General features: G+C 39.8%; 2 protein-coding genes across 2 annotated transcripts; both read right to left on the bottom strand.

Moving 5' to 3' along the window:
* Nucleotides 1-900: 900 nt before the first annotated feature.
* LOC115438990 (growth arrest-specific protein 1) lies at nucleotides 901-4,499 on the bottom strand. The gene has a single exon (XM_030162888.1). The coding sequence runs from the start codon at nucleotides 3,470-3,472 to the stop codon at nucleotides 2,720-2,722; it is 753 nt and encodes a 250-aa protein (XP_030018748.1). The 5' UTR covers nucleotides 3,473-4,499; the 3' UTR covers nucleotides 901-2,719.
* A 2,207-nt stretch (nucleotides 4,500-6,706) lies between these two features.
* cplx3b (complexin 3b) lies at nucleotides 6,707-13,856 on the bottom strand. Its single transcript, XM_030163435.1, has 3 exons — nucleotides 13,295-13,856; nucleotides 10,322-10,409; nucleotides 6,707-9,358 (listed from the first exon to the last, which is right to left on the bottom strand). Exons 1-3 carry the CDS (start codon nucleotides 13,450-13,452, stop codon nucleotides 9,134-9,136), a joined length of 471 nt encoding a protein of 156 aa, XP_030019295.1. The 5' UTR covers nucleotides 13,453-13,856; the 3' UTR covers nucleotides 6,707-9,133.
* Between the last annotated feature and the right edge of the window lie 3,835 nt (nucleotides 13,857-17,691).

The following is a 17,691-nucleotide window of genomic DNA, read 5'->3' as shown; positions in this document are numbered from 1 at the left end:
AAAAAACCCCAGTAACTTCTTGTTCTAACAGTTTACGTGGTTTAACTGTATATTGCAATGCATTATGGGTAAAAAATAAAAATAAAAATTACGGTAACTTCAAGCCTTTGTTCACAGTATCAACACACTGAAAAATTACAGGATGGTTGTGTTTTCACTTGGTCCTGACTGTAAACGATAAAAAATTAGTTACACTATTAGTATTAGAAAGAGGACATGAAGGCGGACAGGACATCCATCCACTCAACAAAGTGTAAGTAAGACATTATTGCCCCACAAAATTAAAATGTGATACAAGTAGTAACTTTGTGCAAAAATAATTGGACCTGTAGACATCTGTTTTAACTCCGCGTGTAATGTAGACATGTCAACACCACCATTTCAGTAAGAATAATGTTTCTTTATTTGTATGAGTGACTTTATTTCACATTATTTTATTTATCTTAGTCGTGTTTCATATGGAATATACGGGGTGTGTGCCTCAGAATGCACAGTTTTTGCAAATATAAGCTTGCAAAAACCAGTTAAGCTAATGCTAGCTGCGTCCATTAGCTCATTAGCATTAGCAGCTGCAGTCGAACTGTCTGGAGCAGTCACAACAACAACAAAAAAAAAACAAACTAAAATACAATTAATGGTTGTTTCTAATATAAAACAACAATACATTGCTGTAAATTAGAAACAGCAAAAACCAGTAAAAAAGTATCCAGTAATATATTGTAATTGTTTTTACAGTTAGCAAACAATTTTACATCACTTTAGTGGTAACTTTTTTGCCTGGTATTTACTGGAAATTTGTAACACTGCAAAAGTACGCACGAAGCTGCAGGTTTAATCATATTTGTTTTCCTGCATTTTGTTTCTGTATCCCTGTGAACAAATCAGATCTTCACACAAGTCTAGCTCATGAACATTTTATTATAAAACTCGCCCTCCCACATGAGAGACACTGCACTTACATGTTTACTGCTCTATCCCCATAAGATGAGATGAAAATTTAAAAAAAACAAATATTCTAAACCATATTATGTTTTGTGGACAAAGTCTGACCTACATTTGTGTTTATATTGTACTAAATGCCTTTATTGGAAGTGACAGTGGTCAGACATTGGCTTGTCTTACTGCATATAATTGTAAAATATATACACATTTTTTCATATTGTAGCTTCATAATTTAACATTTATCAACATTTTCCAATACTCCATAAAACACACACACACAAAAGTTTTGTAAGGACTTCAAGTGGCAAGGACACAAATTGGCAGTTCCACTAAAAGTAAGTGTAAAACTAACAATAACAATGTTTTATTTTACTGTAATGAGCATTTTATTGTGGAAGCAAGTAGTGACTAAAATACCACTAATTCAAATGCCTGGACTGGAGAAAGTGAATGAAAAAGACTAAAAATGTTACAATACTCTGACAAGTTTTCTTTTGAACCATCAATTAGAGGTACATTTTCTGAATATGAACCTTTTAAAAAAACAAATTGTCTAGTATAGTCTGAGTTTTACACATATATGTGCATTTTCTCATTAGCCTGCATTATGTAAGTTTAGTTGAGCAAAACACACGCTCCTTTGACACTGTGTATGATACAAAATAATGTAAATTCTACCTGCATTTGACTCTTCATATCAGGCTATGAATAAAAATCTTGATGCTCTACAAACACTGTTGCAACAGTTCTTCATACTGCAGACTAGAAATGGTAGCACATATAGAAACCGTGGTTCTTAAATCTTCAATATAAAATTTTCTTCTTTTGATTTCATCATTCATTCATTTTTGTTCCCAGTAAACTCTGTCACGGGCCGTGTTGTGACCATACTCCAGATGTGGTATCTTGACCCATTCACACCAGTAGCGGACTGGTTTTCCTGATGTTTCCTTCAGTGTGAAAGCAGTAATAAAGACAGGGGTGTTTTAGAGGCGTGAAGGGAAGGGGGCAAGCGGTGGGGGGGCATGGGGGTCTCAGGAAAAGTTCAATAAAACAATCTCAGAGGGGGGAGGGGCCCCAGACAGAGTGCTGGAGAGGCGCTTTAGTTAATTTAAGTACTTGATCCCACACCCTCGCCTGTCCTCTGACTGTTCCCACAAATATTTGAAGTGTGGTTGCTGCAACAATGCCGAGGCCCCCGAAATGGAGAGCAGAGCAAACAGAGACTGGATGGGTCCAATGTTTGTCTAAAGTCTTAATAAAGCCACACTTCAAGCACCATTGAAACCAAACCAAACAAACAGGAACGTTTAAAGGCACAAAAAGTGGCAACGCTTGCAACAAATTTGCCCCAGGTTGAAGTTCACTTCCTCTCGTCACCTCAAAGTACTTTTTTTTTTTTTTTACCATTCCTGACAGCAGGTTTTGCTGCTGCTTGGCAAAAATGTGAGCAGTACATTCAGAGCACTGCCAGGCTGTGTGTGCTAAGATTTAAATCAGTCTTCCTGAGTGAAATGTGCACGAAAAATAATTACTATGCAAATTGTATGGTTGTGAAAAGCCTACATAAATTACTACTGTTCTCACTGTCTCCGTGGAACTAAAACAGGATGGGAAGGCCCATGACTGGAGAAAATAACTTTCCTTATTCAGCAAAAATTGTTCAGTGCTGTGCTCAAGTGTTTTTGAGCAAGGAGATTGAATCCCTACAAATCCAGAGGGTCGAAAGAATAAAGATCATTAATGCCACACTGTCATTAATAAATCCAGAAAATGTTCACATGTATAATATCCATACTAGAGAAAGAAACAGGACTGTGATAGAGCTGGACAGACTCTGGGATCCAGAATAGTCCGGATCCACGTCCTCTTTGTCACTTTTAGGATCATAGTCTTCATCCTCATAGATGTCATCAGTATCAGGCTGGTCTGAAATAACACTGTGGTCTCCTATGGAGCAGAGTTTGCTCATGTTCTCCTTGACCACTTCACAGAAAGGCCTCTCTACCCCATCGCAAACACAGCGGTTTAGCAGCATGCCATTTGGGATGAACAACATCTGCTGAATGGTGGCTTTACACTTGGAGGAACACTTCCTGCCATTGAACAGCTGCCCGCAGTATGACAAGTAGGCCGTGAGGGAGGTGTGGCAGTTGCTGTCTTCTTCGCAGCGCTGCCGAGCCTCCATGCAGCCGATCCCCCCTGCATCGCTGGGGTGTCTGCGGGGGAGACACGGCTCTATGGACCGCTTGGCGCTGAGGCACTCCGGGTCTTGCGCGCAGTCGCAGGTCTCCAGGTCTGGGCCGCTGCGGGTGTGATTGAGCCGGATCAGCGCGTTGATACAGTGGCTCGGACATTGTCTCCTCGTCCCCCTGATGTTCCCTTCACAGGCCACCAGGTACTGATTGTAGGCGAGCTCACATTCAGGCTCGTCGTGGCACCGGAGCAGCGCCTGCCAGCAGATGAGCTGGGCATCCAAGGCCACCAGCACCCATGGGAGAAGTGCCAGGGCGCTGCACCAACATTTCATGCTTGGATGGAGTTCTAGTTCAGTGACGAGCACTTTCTCCACCAGCACATTAGGATTTGGACAGGTTACGCACCGAATCTTACAGACTTCAGTTCATGAACGCATCCCATACGTGCGTTTTGCAAACATTCACCGCGTAGATGGAAATACTCCTGTACAAAGTTATCCAACAAGCTGCGCATTAGTAGGATCACCTTCTTTTGAGTGCAGTCTGCTTCAGTGAATCCACCACGCTTTGCTGCAAAAAGTAGAAACAGCTCAGTAAGAGTTATTCCGAGAATCGTGCCCGTTCAAAAAAAAAAAAAAAAAAAAAAAAGAAATCCTAGTCCAGAGTGTCGGCTGAGTCTGGTCCATGCCAGCGGGGAAACCGGGGGTGGACGCTCAAATGCCCCGCAGGGCGATCCAAAGTTAACGCGCACACTTAACCACAGTTATTGTCCACAACTCAGTTTGTTCACTTGAACTTATCTTTCGTGCCATTGTTTGTTATAACTCCGCTTCATCACTTCTTACACCAATCCACGCATTCCCGTGTTTTTTTTGGTTGGAAAACGTCTCTCTCTGTCGCATTTTGTCCCGCTATGTGCGTCTTTGTCCTCCTTCTTGCTGTTACGCTTCACGGTCCGCCGAGCATTTCCCCACAACACCCCTCCTTCTGTTGAAAAAAAGAAAGAAAAGTTTTCCTTCCCCCCCTCTTTCTCTCATTTACAATCCTGGCCACCGATTGGTCGTCATTGAGGAGTCAGCCGTGGGACCCATTCCACGGCCTACAGCAGCTATAGCAGTGCGCACAAATCCTCTCAGTATATAACGAGATAGGCTGGATGAAAATGTTTATAATTTGCCTTGCATGAAACCTCGGATCTGTGTGGTCCTCTCTTCTTTTATGGAAAACACAAGCGGGGAGGGGGGCTTGCAAAACGCATTCCTTTGCAAGAAGTTCACATCTGCAACTTCACTACACTAGTGTTGAGCGCGGAAAAACAAATGTTTCTTTTTAGCCATTAAAAGAAACAGTGATAACTGCCACAGCTTTGGTTTTCACTTCTAGGTTCTAATTGTCGCTGTGTCCCCCTGTTCCTTCCCCTGCCTCTCATTCTGCATACTTTTTAAGCCCCGATTGATAGACGAGAATGGGAGAGAATAGTATTTTCTGGCCCGTTTCACCCCAATTGTGTCAGATTGGCCATGCAGTGGCCCAGTGTCTTTCCAGGCTGAAGATTGTTCACGCACTACGTCCTACCAATAGAGAGGGGTTTCAGCATCAATATATTTTACAGCTATCCCCTTTCACAACACACTTGAAAACTACCAATAGCTCAGGCTTTGCTGCCATTGAAATGGTAATTAACTTGATTTTTTTTTTTCTTTTAAGGCAGTTCTGCCCCTGAGATGCTGTGCCAGTTTTGCACAGAATCCATCAAACCAAACGAATGAGAATTTAAACACTGAAATATGACTAATATGTGCAGTTTTGAGTCTATGATATGCAAACACCTTTAACATTATGCACAGCAGGTGGATAAAATAAACACAAATATGCAACAAAAAAGTGTTTTGCAAAGTTCATCTAATCATTTATCTCAATGTAGGTATTGTTTTTTTTTTGCAAGGCATGTATAGTTAATAAGATTAGACTAATTCTGTTGCTGTACTCTTACCACAGAATGATAATATTTCCCCTCGTTTGGAATGCTATACTATATTATTTTACATTTCTTGAATACTTCTTACTTCTGTGTCCCATTACCCATGACCATAAATCCTGTCATCAGTTCCCCTCAATGTGTTGAGGCATCTATCCTGTAGTGTATTAATGTCTCCACCTGGTGTTCAAGCTGTAGTACATTCAAGACTGCTGACAGATGACACTGGTCTACAAGTAAAATGCCTCCAGAATAAAATCACTGAAACCAAGTTTGAGTCACTAATAAAGAAAAATTAAGTCAAAATTTGGGTTGGCTGTAGTTTCCTAGATATAGTCTTGGTCAAAATGTGAAATGCTGAGAATTAATGACAATAGGTTTTACTCAGAAGGAATGTTTATGTTTCAGACCTACCACATCTACTCTAAAACACTGTCTGTACATTAAAATGCATTCACTTTACAGGTTCTGTCTAATAGAAGATTTATAAATATATTGTTAAATGTATATTAACCAATATGTGTAATAACACATTGAAAACATCAGCTAAGCATCACTTTTGCCCCCCCCCCCCCCCCCCCCAGTTCATTTAATTAAGTATGTGGTATTTAGTACATTTAATCTCTGAGGTGGATAATTTAAAAAAACAAACAAAAAACAATAAAAAACAAATAATGTAAACCAGTGTCATTAGATCATAGCTAAACAAGCAAAAGTCTTATATTGGATTAAACAGAAAACTATAACAGCATGAAAACAAAGATACCCTTTTAAAATTATTTTGAACTACATGGTTTTTACCCATTTTTACCAGTTTGAGCTAATTCTGCATAATTCAAGTAAAGTGACTGTATGAATTTAGACTTCATCATATATATCGAAAACATCAACTCACCAGCACTTTGTCATTTGTTTTGCAATTCATCTTATTAACCCATAAAGACCCAAACATCTACTCTTGACCAAAAGCATCCATTGATCTAAACTGTTCATCCACTATTCCTATCAATATGTGTAAATAATTGGTGTAGAATTCAGTTTGTCATCTTTTCATGGTCATCAGATATGACCCATTTGGACTTTCAGAGGCTCCGTAGTTACCGTGGAAACACCGTCATCTTGTACAACATTGATTCACCAGTAAAGCCCATGGAGTTAGATCAATGACAGTGGATGGAGATACTGAGTTTATGTTCAGTTAATGAGAGTTTTGACTGAAAATGTCACTATTTCTTCAGTTTTTTTCTGTATTGATATAATAACCTTCAACTTTACTCTGAGCCGTAATGAACATCTAAATGATCAGTCATGTAAACATAGGAAAATACACAATTTCCACTGGGGAAAATATGCAAAATTCAGAGGATAATATTATAATAAATGGTGATAAATCACTTATATATATATATGTTATATATAGAGAAATATGCATTTGGTAACTGCCACAGAAGTCACACTGGGTCCTTATGGGTTAGAGTTTGTACAGTTTAGCACATTTAATCTCCGAGGCAGATAATAATTTAAAAAAAAAAAGAAGACCAGTGTGATCAGAGAGTGAAAAAACACACACAGAACAGAGACGGATTCATATAGTCCTAAAAATAAGTTTATTGCAGTTGAAACTCAAAAATCACTCAAGTACTTTCAGAGACGGAATGATAAAGATACTGTAAAACAAATCAACAAATAAACAGCAAGAAGAAACAGCGTGTCTCAGCAGCCATTTCCTGAAATATTTGGTCCACAGGATGACAACACAAGAATACATTTGTTAATAATTATTATTGAGTTATTATTAGTTACACACTCATACAAAGCAAAACACTTGCTTTATGGCTTCAGTTCCACCCATTAATATTGTCTCAACTGGCTTTATCATAAAATGACTTATTGCAACTCTTCCTCTGCTTCATATTATAATGCTATGAATATGTTGTTCATTTTTCACATGACATCAACCACTGTACTACTAATAATAAAGTGTTGTTTCCGTTAGTCATTCAGTGATGTTGAACCTACAATGAGGAAGTCACCACTTGTCTTTGAGAATAAGTACAATGCTATTGCACACATAAGTTTCTTCTTAAATATAGAGAAGACATTGTTTATATGTGAAATTAATATTGTATAAGAACCAAAAGGACTGGTTTTGGTAATAAAACAGTAATCGAAATGGGGACAGATGTGAGATCGAAGCTGACGCCACCTTCAGCACCACTGCTACATGAAATCAAACACTGGCAGAGTGTAGTGTCTATGAATGTAACACAACACCAACGACATCCTCTCTGAATTCAACCAAGCCTCCGTTTACATTTGGCTAGAAAGCAACACAGACCGTACACCGAGTTACGCAGTAAAACCCAAAGCGACTGTGTGCTGACCAGCACTTTCAGCCACGGGACCAGATTTTTACGAAGACACCACTTGACATGTCACATCAGCTAAACAACACGAATCCACCAGCACAAAACATCACCACTGAGACACAGGGGTCAATGAGAGCGAGGAGGGGGCAAAGGTCATGTGACGGTCGACAGCACTACAAGACCTGGTGTGTTGATGAGAAACGGCCTGATGCTGACGGCACAGGCAAACAGCTGATACATTTACATGTTATAGAACATAAATATTTGTATATGGACTTAGCTGGATTTATACACACACTGCAGTTACACTGTTTGACATTATTTGTGCCATTTCCTTTATGTTAGTTGGAGTATTTTCAGCAAAGGCTTTGGCATACAACTTCTATGACATTTACATTTCTATGAGCAGCTTTTGTTTTGTTTTTTTAATTTTATTTTTCATTTATGTTTTTTTTTTTATCTGGATGCAGCACAAACACAGTTCGGCTCCCTAGTTGATATCAATACAGGATAAATTTAGGAGCACTGTTACTTTACACCTCACTGTATATAATTACAACACAGAAAAGGCAACAAATTAATCCTAATTTATGCCACAAAAACACGCTGCAGAAACAACCAAGAGGGCCTGAATTTGCTGGAAGTAGCTTAAAGATCATTGAGCTCTGTAGAAAACAACCTTGTACAGACGTCCAAGGCACAATGAAGTATGGAAAAAAAAATCTCCATGATATGTCTATAGGAAGAGATTAAAACTACAAGTGCCAATGTTACCAAACTGCTTTCAACAAAAATCAGCCTCATTTGTTGTTCTGAGTATTGCCCATTTCATGAATCTGTATGTCACTTTGTGCTTTTGCATGTGGAATAGAAAGAAACGACTCCTTTACATTTTTTCCTAAAGAAAATTGGAAAAAAAAAAGCCCCAACTTCAACAAAACACACAAATGGCCTCCTCACATGAGTCACTGTAGCAAGGTTTTTTACTCCAACCCAACAACTAGTTTAGCAGTAAATTCAACGAGTGAATTCACCTGTGAAATCAGCTGTTGTGTGTAGAATTCAACACCTACACACACTTATGGGTCTACAGCTGTGGGTTTTATGATACTGTGTTAACACTGGTCTTGTGAGGTACAGAGAGAAAAGGAGGGTAGGAACTATAATAAATAAAGGATTAAATGAACCACTTTCCTCAGAGAAAGAGTTGCTCTGAAGGTAGAAATAATCTCACTGATTACATCTGAGTGGAAAGAGCCAATTAAACAGTTTTTAGAGTGAAAAAGGAGCTTAATGACAACCTTACATTACAACATTCAAGCAGCTGATGAAGGCTGTTAAAAGGTCAGCAGATAAACTGACTAATCAAGCTCAACAACCACAGCTAACATTGTAATTAGAGTTATTCTGTCCAGTAAGTAGACACACCCCACATTTCATTATTTCTGTAAACGTCTTTGTCTTTCCTTTTTCCTGTATGGCTTCTGTCTGTCTTTGCACAGCTAGAAAAACTGTTATTATGTGGCTCAGCCAACTGGCATTCCACTCAGGCAACAAGAATACTTCTACCTTCAGAGCGGCTCTGCCTCTGAAAAAATATTTGTACAAGTAAATCTCTAATCTCCAGAGACTTAGAGTTGGCTAGATCACATGAGACTGCAATTCTCCGTCTGCTTTTTCAGATCTTCCAGTGTGGCCTGGGCTTTGTCTTTCAGCTGGTCGATGTCCACGTTCTGGATGTTAGACAGCTGGCCCAGCACTGACTGCTTATGAGTTTCCTCCTGGTTGTCCTCAGCGATCATCTTGGCCAGCTCTGTGGGCAACACCACGTCCTCTCCTGCCTGCTGAATCTGCGTCTCATCAGTCTCATTCTGAGGTGGACACACAGATGTAACAGACACACGTTAAAGGAAAGTTAAATGCCCTGACCCAAACACTTTTTAATGATGTCATCACTGTATAAAATTAAGTGCTTTAACCCATAAAGACCCAGTGCTGCTTTTATGGCAGTTCCTAAATTCATTTTACTCTCTATTTAACCTTTCTAAAGTGATTTATCATCATTTATCATAAGATTATCCTTTCCATTTTGCATTTCCTAAATTTATTTTACTGATCATATTCTTTAATCATCATGCTAAGATTACATTTGAGGGTTATCATACCAAAAACAGAGAAAACTTGAGAAAAACTTACTTTTTCAGTAAGTATTCAGTATTTTACACCAATTATTTATATGTATTGATAGGATTAATGGTTCTAAAGTTATTAAACATTTTAGATCAGTAGATGCTTTTGGTCACTGGTGTATATTTGGGTCTTTATGGGTTAAGTGATTTATCAGGACTTATTATAATATTATTCTCTTTATTTTGTGTTTTTTCAGTGAAAATCAGGTATTTTCCTATATTTAATTTACTGATTGTGTAGATGTTCATTAAAGCTCAGATTAAAGTTGATTGTTATAATATCAGAAACAACAAAATCTGAGGAAAAAGTTACTTTTTAAGCAAAATATTTCATTAACCAAGCATAAAACAAAGTGTGTCATCCACTGTCATTGATCCAACTCCATGGGTTTTACTGGTGAATCAGTGTTGTAGAAGATGACAGTGTTTCCATGGTAACTACGGAGCCTCTGAACATCCAAATGGGTCATATCTGATAACAATGAAAAGATGACAAACTGCATTTTATACCAATTATTTACATGGATTGATAGGATTAGTGGATCAACAGGTATTAAACATTTTACATCAGTAGATGCTTTTGGTCACCAGTGGCTGTTTGGGTCTGTATGGGTTAAAAACATGAGCAGAATTGGACTGGTTTACCTTTGGTAGTCTATACTTTTCCCGGAAATGACTTCTAACTGTGGCTCTCTCAGCCTTCTTTTGAGCAAAACTGGCTTCTCGTTCTTGTCTGCGAAAAAAGAAAAGACAATATTTGTTTTGGCACAATACTCAAAGTTTCCATGGTTGTGTGAAATGTCATTTTAGCCTGTAGTTAAACTTGGTCAGGAAATAATATCTACACCCTAAGAACCTGTATGGATCATCAAATGTGAGGTTGGAATATCCTCTGAAACATGAATACCTATTCAATCTGTTCAAAATGAAAAAACCTAAAGCAGCCATTTTTGTTGCATATCTGCTTTGAGAACATAAGGCAGAACATAACACATGGCATAAGGCTGTTTGTGATGTAGGCAAAAATCAGTGGCACCGCCCTTTTCTTGAAGCATCACCACATTTCCTCTTAATTGTAAATAGAGTGAAATACCAACAGACGGTTGGAGAAAAAGCAGAAGGAGATGTTCATGTTCAGGAGCCCCAGATGCAGCATCCTGTCAGTCCAGCACTCCTCTGAGGGATTGTAGTCCTCGAGGGATGTGGACTGCTCGTCGTAGCCTACTAACTGCAGACACGTTACCACTCCCCCACTTTCACAGCTGTCACCCATCCCATACATACCCACCCAACTTAGCTCTGCAGAATTAGGCTCACGTTATGTGGCAGACTTTGTTGTGGTGTTTTCATCTCTTAATCCTGAATACCCTCAAATAAGCTTATTAAATATCTGGCATGGATTATTTAAAAAAAAAACAAAAAAAACGTAGCCTTCGAAATGAAAGACTGACATGTGCTTTTGTGTCACAGACGTGCTTTGTGTTTGATGTACTGTTAGTCGTAGATGTTCTTTTATATCATAAATGTCTTGATTGGGTGGACATGTGAGACAAATTTTCATATGAACAGATGATAAAGTGTTACACTAATCTTCTGAGATGTGCTGTAAGCGTTTTTCTGTCTTGGACAAAAACAGTCGAGAAGTGTCCATCGAATTGTGTTGGAATACTGTTATAGGATCCGAAAGCATGTTGGTGGTCCTGGCCCATAGTGTCTGATGCTCCCAGCAGAGGGCATGCTTTGAGCTGCTGGCAGTGTTCTCTTCACTCAGTGTCAGTGAAATATTTATGGCCACAGTGACGTGAGCAATTATCCAATGTAATATGCTAAATTTATTGAAATGCCTCTAAAATAATGAATCACTAACATGACATAATGCTACATAAATTTGCTTGTGTGCCTTTTGCAGTCACTAAAATCCACTTTGAAGAACATTACAGATTATAGTTCCAGGACAGTGGCCGCCTAGAAAGATCAAATCAGCAGCATGGTCTACAGGAAAGGAAACAATGGAGGGCCGCGGGCCTGGGTTATAAAGTGTTTGTACCCTGTGTGTCAGAGGAAGGTCACTTTATCTGGAGATGCTGCATTCACAGCGCTGTCTGCGTGAGTCTGAGTTCACTTTGGATTAACATGAAGAAGCCAAACAGCAGACGGCGCAAAGGCCCATGCAGCGCCCACTCGCAGCCAATGAACAAAGCTTTGTGACTTCCCATCTCAAGGGCATCAGATGACCAGTTGTCACTATGGCCCCAGTGCTGAGGGTGATAAAACGTCTACATGTGACATGCCAGTGTGAGAGACCCACCCCCCAACCTTATTCTGCTGTATGTGAACAGTATGGGCTTCTGGATGATCTATGCTCATGTTTTACACCTCTGACTAATAACTCACTTCCACTGAAGGTCACATTATGATGGCAGAGCGTTAAGCATCTTGCCATGCCTCCTGTGGAGCTCAGTGGGCTGATCTCTGAGTTAATGCTGGCAGAGTTAGGAGTTAGGATTTCACTTCCCACTCATGCTTAAAATGCTCGCACATGGTACTGTGAGACACTTTGCTGTAAAGTCTTCGCCAAACGTGTGAGTGATGTTGAAAAAGTATGTCAGGGATTGGAAACAATTTGATGAATTGTTTTTTTTTTTTTTTTTTTTTCCAAGAATCCTTCCAGGCAAAGAGTGTGATGCAGCTGTGCATGTGTTGAATTCAAAGAAACTGGATCTAAGTCAGAATCTGCAGACTTCTCTACAAAAATTCAATGCTTTATTACATGTTTTGTACTTATTTCAATGACAGAGGATCTGATGTGGAGTCCTGAGCCTCTGTCTTCTGGGTGAACTCTGCCAAATGACCTTGTTGTGGAAGCTGATGAGCTGAAGGACTTGTACTGTCCTTCATCTCCACCGGGGGATAAATGCCCTCACAAAAATATCTAAATAATGATAAGTATGATCAACATTTAATGAACTGGCATATTTAGAGCCAAAATTGAACAGGATGCCTAAACACACATAAACGGAACAGGGCTCTGTAACTGTAAATCTATAAAGGTTAATGCAACCACCTCTGGAATTTATAAATGTATTATTACTTCAATTTATTCGCAGGTATAATAATGATTAATGAGTAAATGGTGATAATACAAATATTTGACTTAGAAATCAAGCCAATTATTATTATTATTATTATTTATTATTATTTTTTTTTTTACAATTGATGTGTTTGCTTTTTGATAATTACTGAGCCACAGCTTTACTTTACTCACAGTATTTACCACAGTCTGATTCATTACTCAGTCGCATAGCAATAGGAACATTTTTTGCCCCAGGCACGAATCCCTGTAGACATTTCCGTGGAAGAATGATTCCAGGAATCCCAAATTAAAACCGGCTCTGCATAATTTGCAGAAGCTAAGAGACAGAGAGCTCCCTGGGCGAGAGGAGCAGCTGTGTGTGAAGCGCTCATATTATTGCATTGGTGCGTAAAAAAGCGCGCGGCGCACCGGGAGCTCTCTGCTATTTACTCACAATATAATGTTTCAATATGATACTGTTTGACCGCTTTCCCAAAGGCTTTCATTAGATTTTCAAAATCACAATGCTTCAATCAGTGCCTTACTTTTCCTCCTCTAACTGTTGCTGATATTGTTCAAATTCCTCCTGTGTCATCCCCTGCGCCGCGGCGTCCGATTTCTCTCCTTCCGATTTCTCCTCCGTCAGTCCGCCTGTCAGGTTCTTCAGCTGTCCTCCAACCATGTGTTTGACCATGAAAGCCATGTTTGCGCCTTGGAAAGTCCTCTATTTCGGCTAAGAAGTTGAAGGCTTGGTACACTCTTGGATGGAGCGGTGGATAAATATCCGTCAAGTGATGCTTAAACCAGACGTCTGGACGCGTTACACAAGAGCATCTAAGTTTCAAAAGCTCGATGAGAGCAATTAAACCGGAAATAAAATGAGATTAGTCCAACAGCGCGTCGGAAGCTGGCAGTTTCAGCACCAGTGGCCGTGGACAGCTCCGCGCCGTAAAGGATGGAGAAGAGCTGCTCAGTTATGAGTCAACAAGTTTGGCGCTGAACTCTACCAATCCTGTGACTCCGTCCGCAACCACCACTCCCTCCACCCAATCCCAGGCACTGCCGGACTGGGTGTGCGCTTGCACGGCGCGCGTCTACATCGTGGGCTGCACGAGATCCCGTGATTCGCCGTCTGATTATAACTCAGGATGGAGTCAGACGGCACTCCGGGGAGGAGGACAAACAACACGTGACGAGCCTCAGCAGCGTCTCCTGGCTGTTTTGGTGACTCTGTCTCACTCAGGGTCATCTGTGCGCTGGAGCCTGCAACACAGTTTGTCAACACACAAAGAGCCGCCTAATTGCAAATTAGTCAAATGCGTGTCTATTAAGCCCTGACAAGAGTTCAGTTTATTGGCCTAATAGCTTCTAAATGATGAGTGCGACGTCTTCTCCCGTGTTTGATGTGCAGGAAGGCGCACATTTCCACGAAGTGAGGGGCGGATCAAAGGATGGAGCGTCTGTTCAGCGCAGCCTTCAGATGGAGCAGATACTTTAATGCCCCTGTACATATTCATAGCCCTAGGATTCAGGGAGCAGCACAGGCAGATAGAAACGTCCTACGCATGTGTCTTTAGTAGCCATGAGTGACAGTATAATATAATTTCTTTAGGCTTAATTGACTTCCTATAGGATTTTCCTGTCATGTTTCAGTTTGTGCGTCCTAGGAGGGGTGAATAGTTCAGTCACCAGAGAAGATTACTTATTAAAAGGCCGGGTGCTTCTGGATGGATGACACTATGACGCAGTGTTTAGCTGGAAAGCCTTATTGCTAAAAATACATCCTACATGTGTGTTTGTGTGGAATATTTTAAACGTCTTCCTCTCTGTGTGTGAGACTCTTGACATCCAAAGTGTGAAAAAGGACTTTGATCACAAGTCAACAACTTCAGCGAACTGATCCTCGCAGCAGTCTGACACCAAGACTGGCCTACTTTTCTGGTCCCTGTGGATCAGGAGCGACAGAGCACGTCTCAGTGTGTCTTTTTGTCACAGGCTTAGTGAGGCCCTGGTAGCCTACCTGCTCGCTTTAAAATCTCCTTCAAACTTCAAAGCTGCCACCGGTGAATAGATTGAAATGTAACACAGTGAATGAGATCAAACTGTAATCTCTGTGAAATTGAATAAAAAGAAAGAATTTGCCTAACCAGCATGTTTCAACATCAAATTATATCCCTGTGCTTTTGATATTCACACCCATGGGATCTGTTCCCAGCCCAGGTCTCACTCACTTTTTTTATGGATTATCACTGAGCTCTGACTACAGGTGCTCCAGCAGGTATGAGCAGCAGGAGGTTTTAATCCAAGATGATGTATATTGCACACGTACACACAAACACTCACAGGCTTAATGATGAAACACACATGCAGTTGTTTGTTGCACTTACATGTCAGCTGTTTTTACATTTTATCCTCTATGAACCAAAAATATCCCATTTTCATATACATCTGTACTGTTGCAGGTCATCTCTAAAGTGCTTCTAAAGTGCTTGTATTTACTAAACAGTAAATGTTGCTGCCATAAAGATGTGACAGTTACTCAAATTACTCCATACATTTTTTGAGAATTTCTCTTGCAAGACTAAACGTCACTAAACATCAGGTGCATTTGTGACAACAAGACCATATGGCATTAAAATACAAGCATCACAGGAATAAATTTACCTCAAAGCATCTGATTTTAAAGTGAGTTTGATTAATTTCTCATTGTACTGTAAACATTAACAGTAAAGTATATACTGTACTATACAAGCAAAGCCCTCACACAGATGTTTACAGACCATGCATGGATGCATGGCTGCCCACAAACCTGGCACGTTACTACACTCTACTGCATAAACATCTGTGTATAGCCTTTAGAAACGTTCTGCTTCCCAGTCTAATATTTTATTGATGACAGCAAATTATGATACATTGCAGAAAAACAATGATGCAGGATGAAAAAGAAAAGCTCAAAATGAAGATTAGAAATTGTAAATATTTGGTATTTGGATCGTAAAGACATTTTGTGCCACAACTGCAAAAGGTTACATAAGAATGACATCCTATGATTGTTGTGAGGCAGGAATGAGCTTGTGTGAGTCAACATTAACTGAAAGCATCGTGCTGGCTCCCACCCAGTCTTATTCCCAGGGTGGTTATACTTCATCTTCTGGGATTATAAGCCAGTGTGTGGGATCAGGAGAGATGGTTTTACGAACACCTTAACTCACGCTCACTGATTCTCAACGGCCAAGTGTTACACCGTTGTTTCTTTAGACAAGGGATTCGATTCATCAAATGAATGTGCCCTGTGGCAAACAATAGATACACAGGTGGAGATGGCAGTGTTAGCAAGTCATAGGGGTGTCTGTGTTAGAGCAGTGTGTGGTGTGATGACAAAATATCACACAAACCCTATTTTGAAGTGAAAAGAGCTCTATGTTCTTGGGGAAAGAAGGAGTTTTTGTACTAAGCAAATGTCTGAGATCATAATTTAGTGAGGTTTTCATTTGACCTGCATTGGGTTTTGACCAGAGATGGAACAGACAGGTGGGGTCACAGCAGCATGGCACCATATGTGGCGAGCCAGTTGCCCAGGGAGAAGTGGTTTGATGCCCTGCAGGCTGTCTAGGAGGTGTTGAACTACACCACATGTCAGCACAGCAACTGTCCCTGCAGCTAACATCAACTACTTACACATGAGCTGAATATTATTGTCCTGCTACACAGCAAAAAGCAAAAAAGAACTGGATGTTTAAAGCTGAATTAAACTTGTTTTTGTAAATGGTACTGTTGGATGGTCAGTTCATCTGCGATTTCTTAACCCTATGACAAACACAAACGGATGACGTAAATGAAATTTATTTTTGGTAACAACTATGAAAACTATGAAAAAAAGAAAAATCAACAGAAACATCTTTTTCTCCAGCTGCTGTGGATTATCCACAGGATACACTGTCAACCATTTTCACAGGGACTATTTCTGCAGCAGGAAGTAAGAATGTTGACAGCAAGGTCTGTGGATTATCCAGAGTAATTGGGACACTGTTTCTAGAAAGAAATAATGCTGTTAAATTGAGGTTGTTGTTGTTTTTTTTTTAATCTTTCATGCAACTCACAAGAAAAAATGTTCCCCTGCCTCGTAGTTTTAGTAACCACAGAAGACCATGTCTCAGAATCTCAAATGATTTGAAAACATTGGCCTGTGTTGATATCTATGTTATTCTTTATTTTGATGTCATTTTGTGTTGATGCACAAACTGAGGCCTCGTTGCTTCAATTCCTAACAAAATATTGTATCTTATTGTAGGAGTTTTCATCAGATTTTAACCATTACACTCTCACAGAGTGGCAGCATCATCTAAATTGCTGTTGCTCTGTGAAAAAAACAGATCTATTTGGCAAAATAGTAACTAACAACAAGAACCCAGACTGGGACTCAAATTATACATTGGCATGTTTGAAAGTGTGAAAAGAAGCTGCTAAGAGACGCACTCTGTGACGAAATTCACAGCAGAAAAATGCTTTTATCGAAAGTGAGAAAGATGAAACACAAATGTTCAGAGAATTGACTGAAATAGGTTGTTAAATTGAGTGCGAACTGAAAAAAAAAGAGCTCGTTGCTGAACAGCTGCCTCCAAAATTGCAATCGGGGACTTCAATATAGAAATCATAAAGACAAATCGCACCTGAGTGAAATGGACTGTGTGCAGTGAAATGCACAGAAACGCAACACTTAAGACAGCAGTGCCCACACACTCACCAAACAGGGTTTTATAAAAAGATCCGACATACGAGCCTCAATGATGACCTTTTGTTGTTGAGGAAAATATCTTACTTGAATAAAGATCTTACAATGCAGAGAAAAGTCTGACAGCAGCAGCAGCAGCAGCAGCAAGAACTTTGGCAACAAGCAATGTATATGGTATTATCCATGTCTTTTTAGTTTTTTATCAAAATA

This window comes from Sphaeramia orbicularis, chromosome 3 (genome assembly GCF_902148855.1).
Source record: "Sphaeramia orbicularis chromosome 3, fSphaOr1.1, whole genome shotgun sequence".
Classification (NCBI taxonomy): Eukaryota; Metazoa; Chordata; class Actinopteri; order Kurtiformes; family Apogonidae; genus Sphaeramia; species Sphaeramia orbicularis.
Note: the sequence above shows the minus strand (reverse complement) of the source record. Positions and strands in the feature narration are given on the sequence as shown.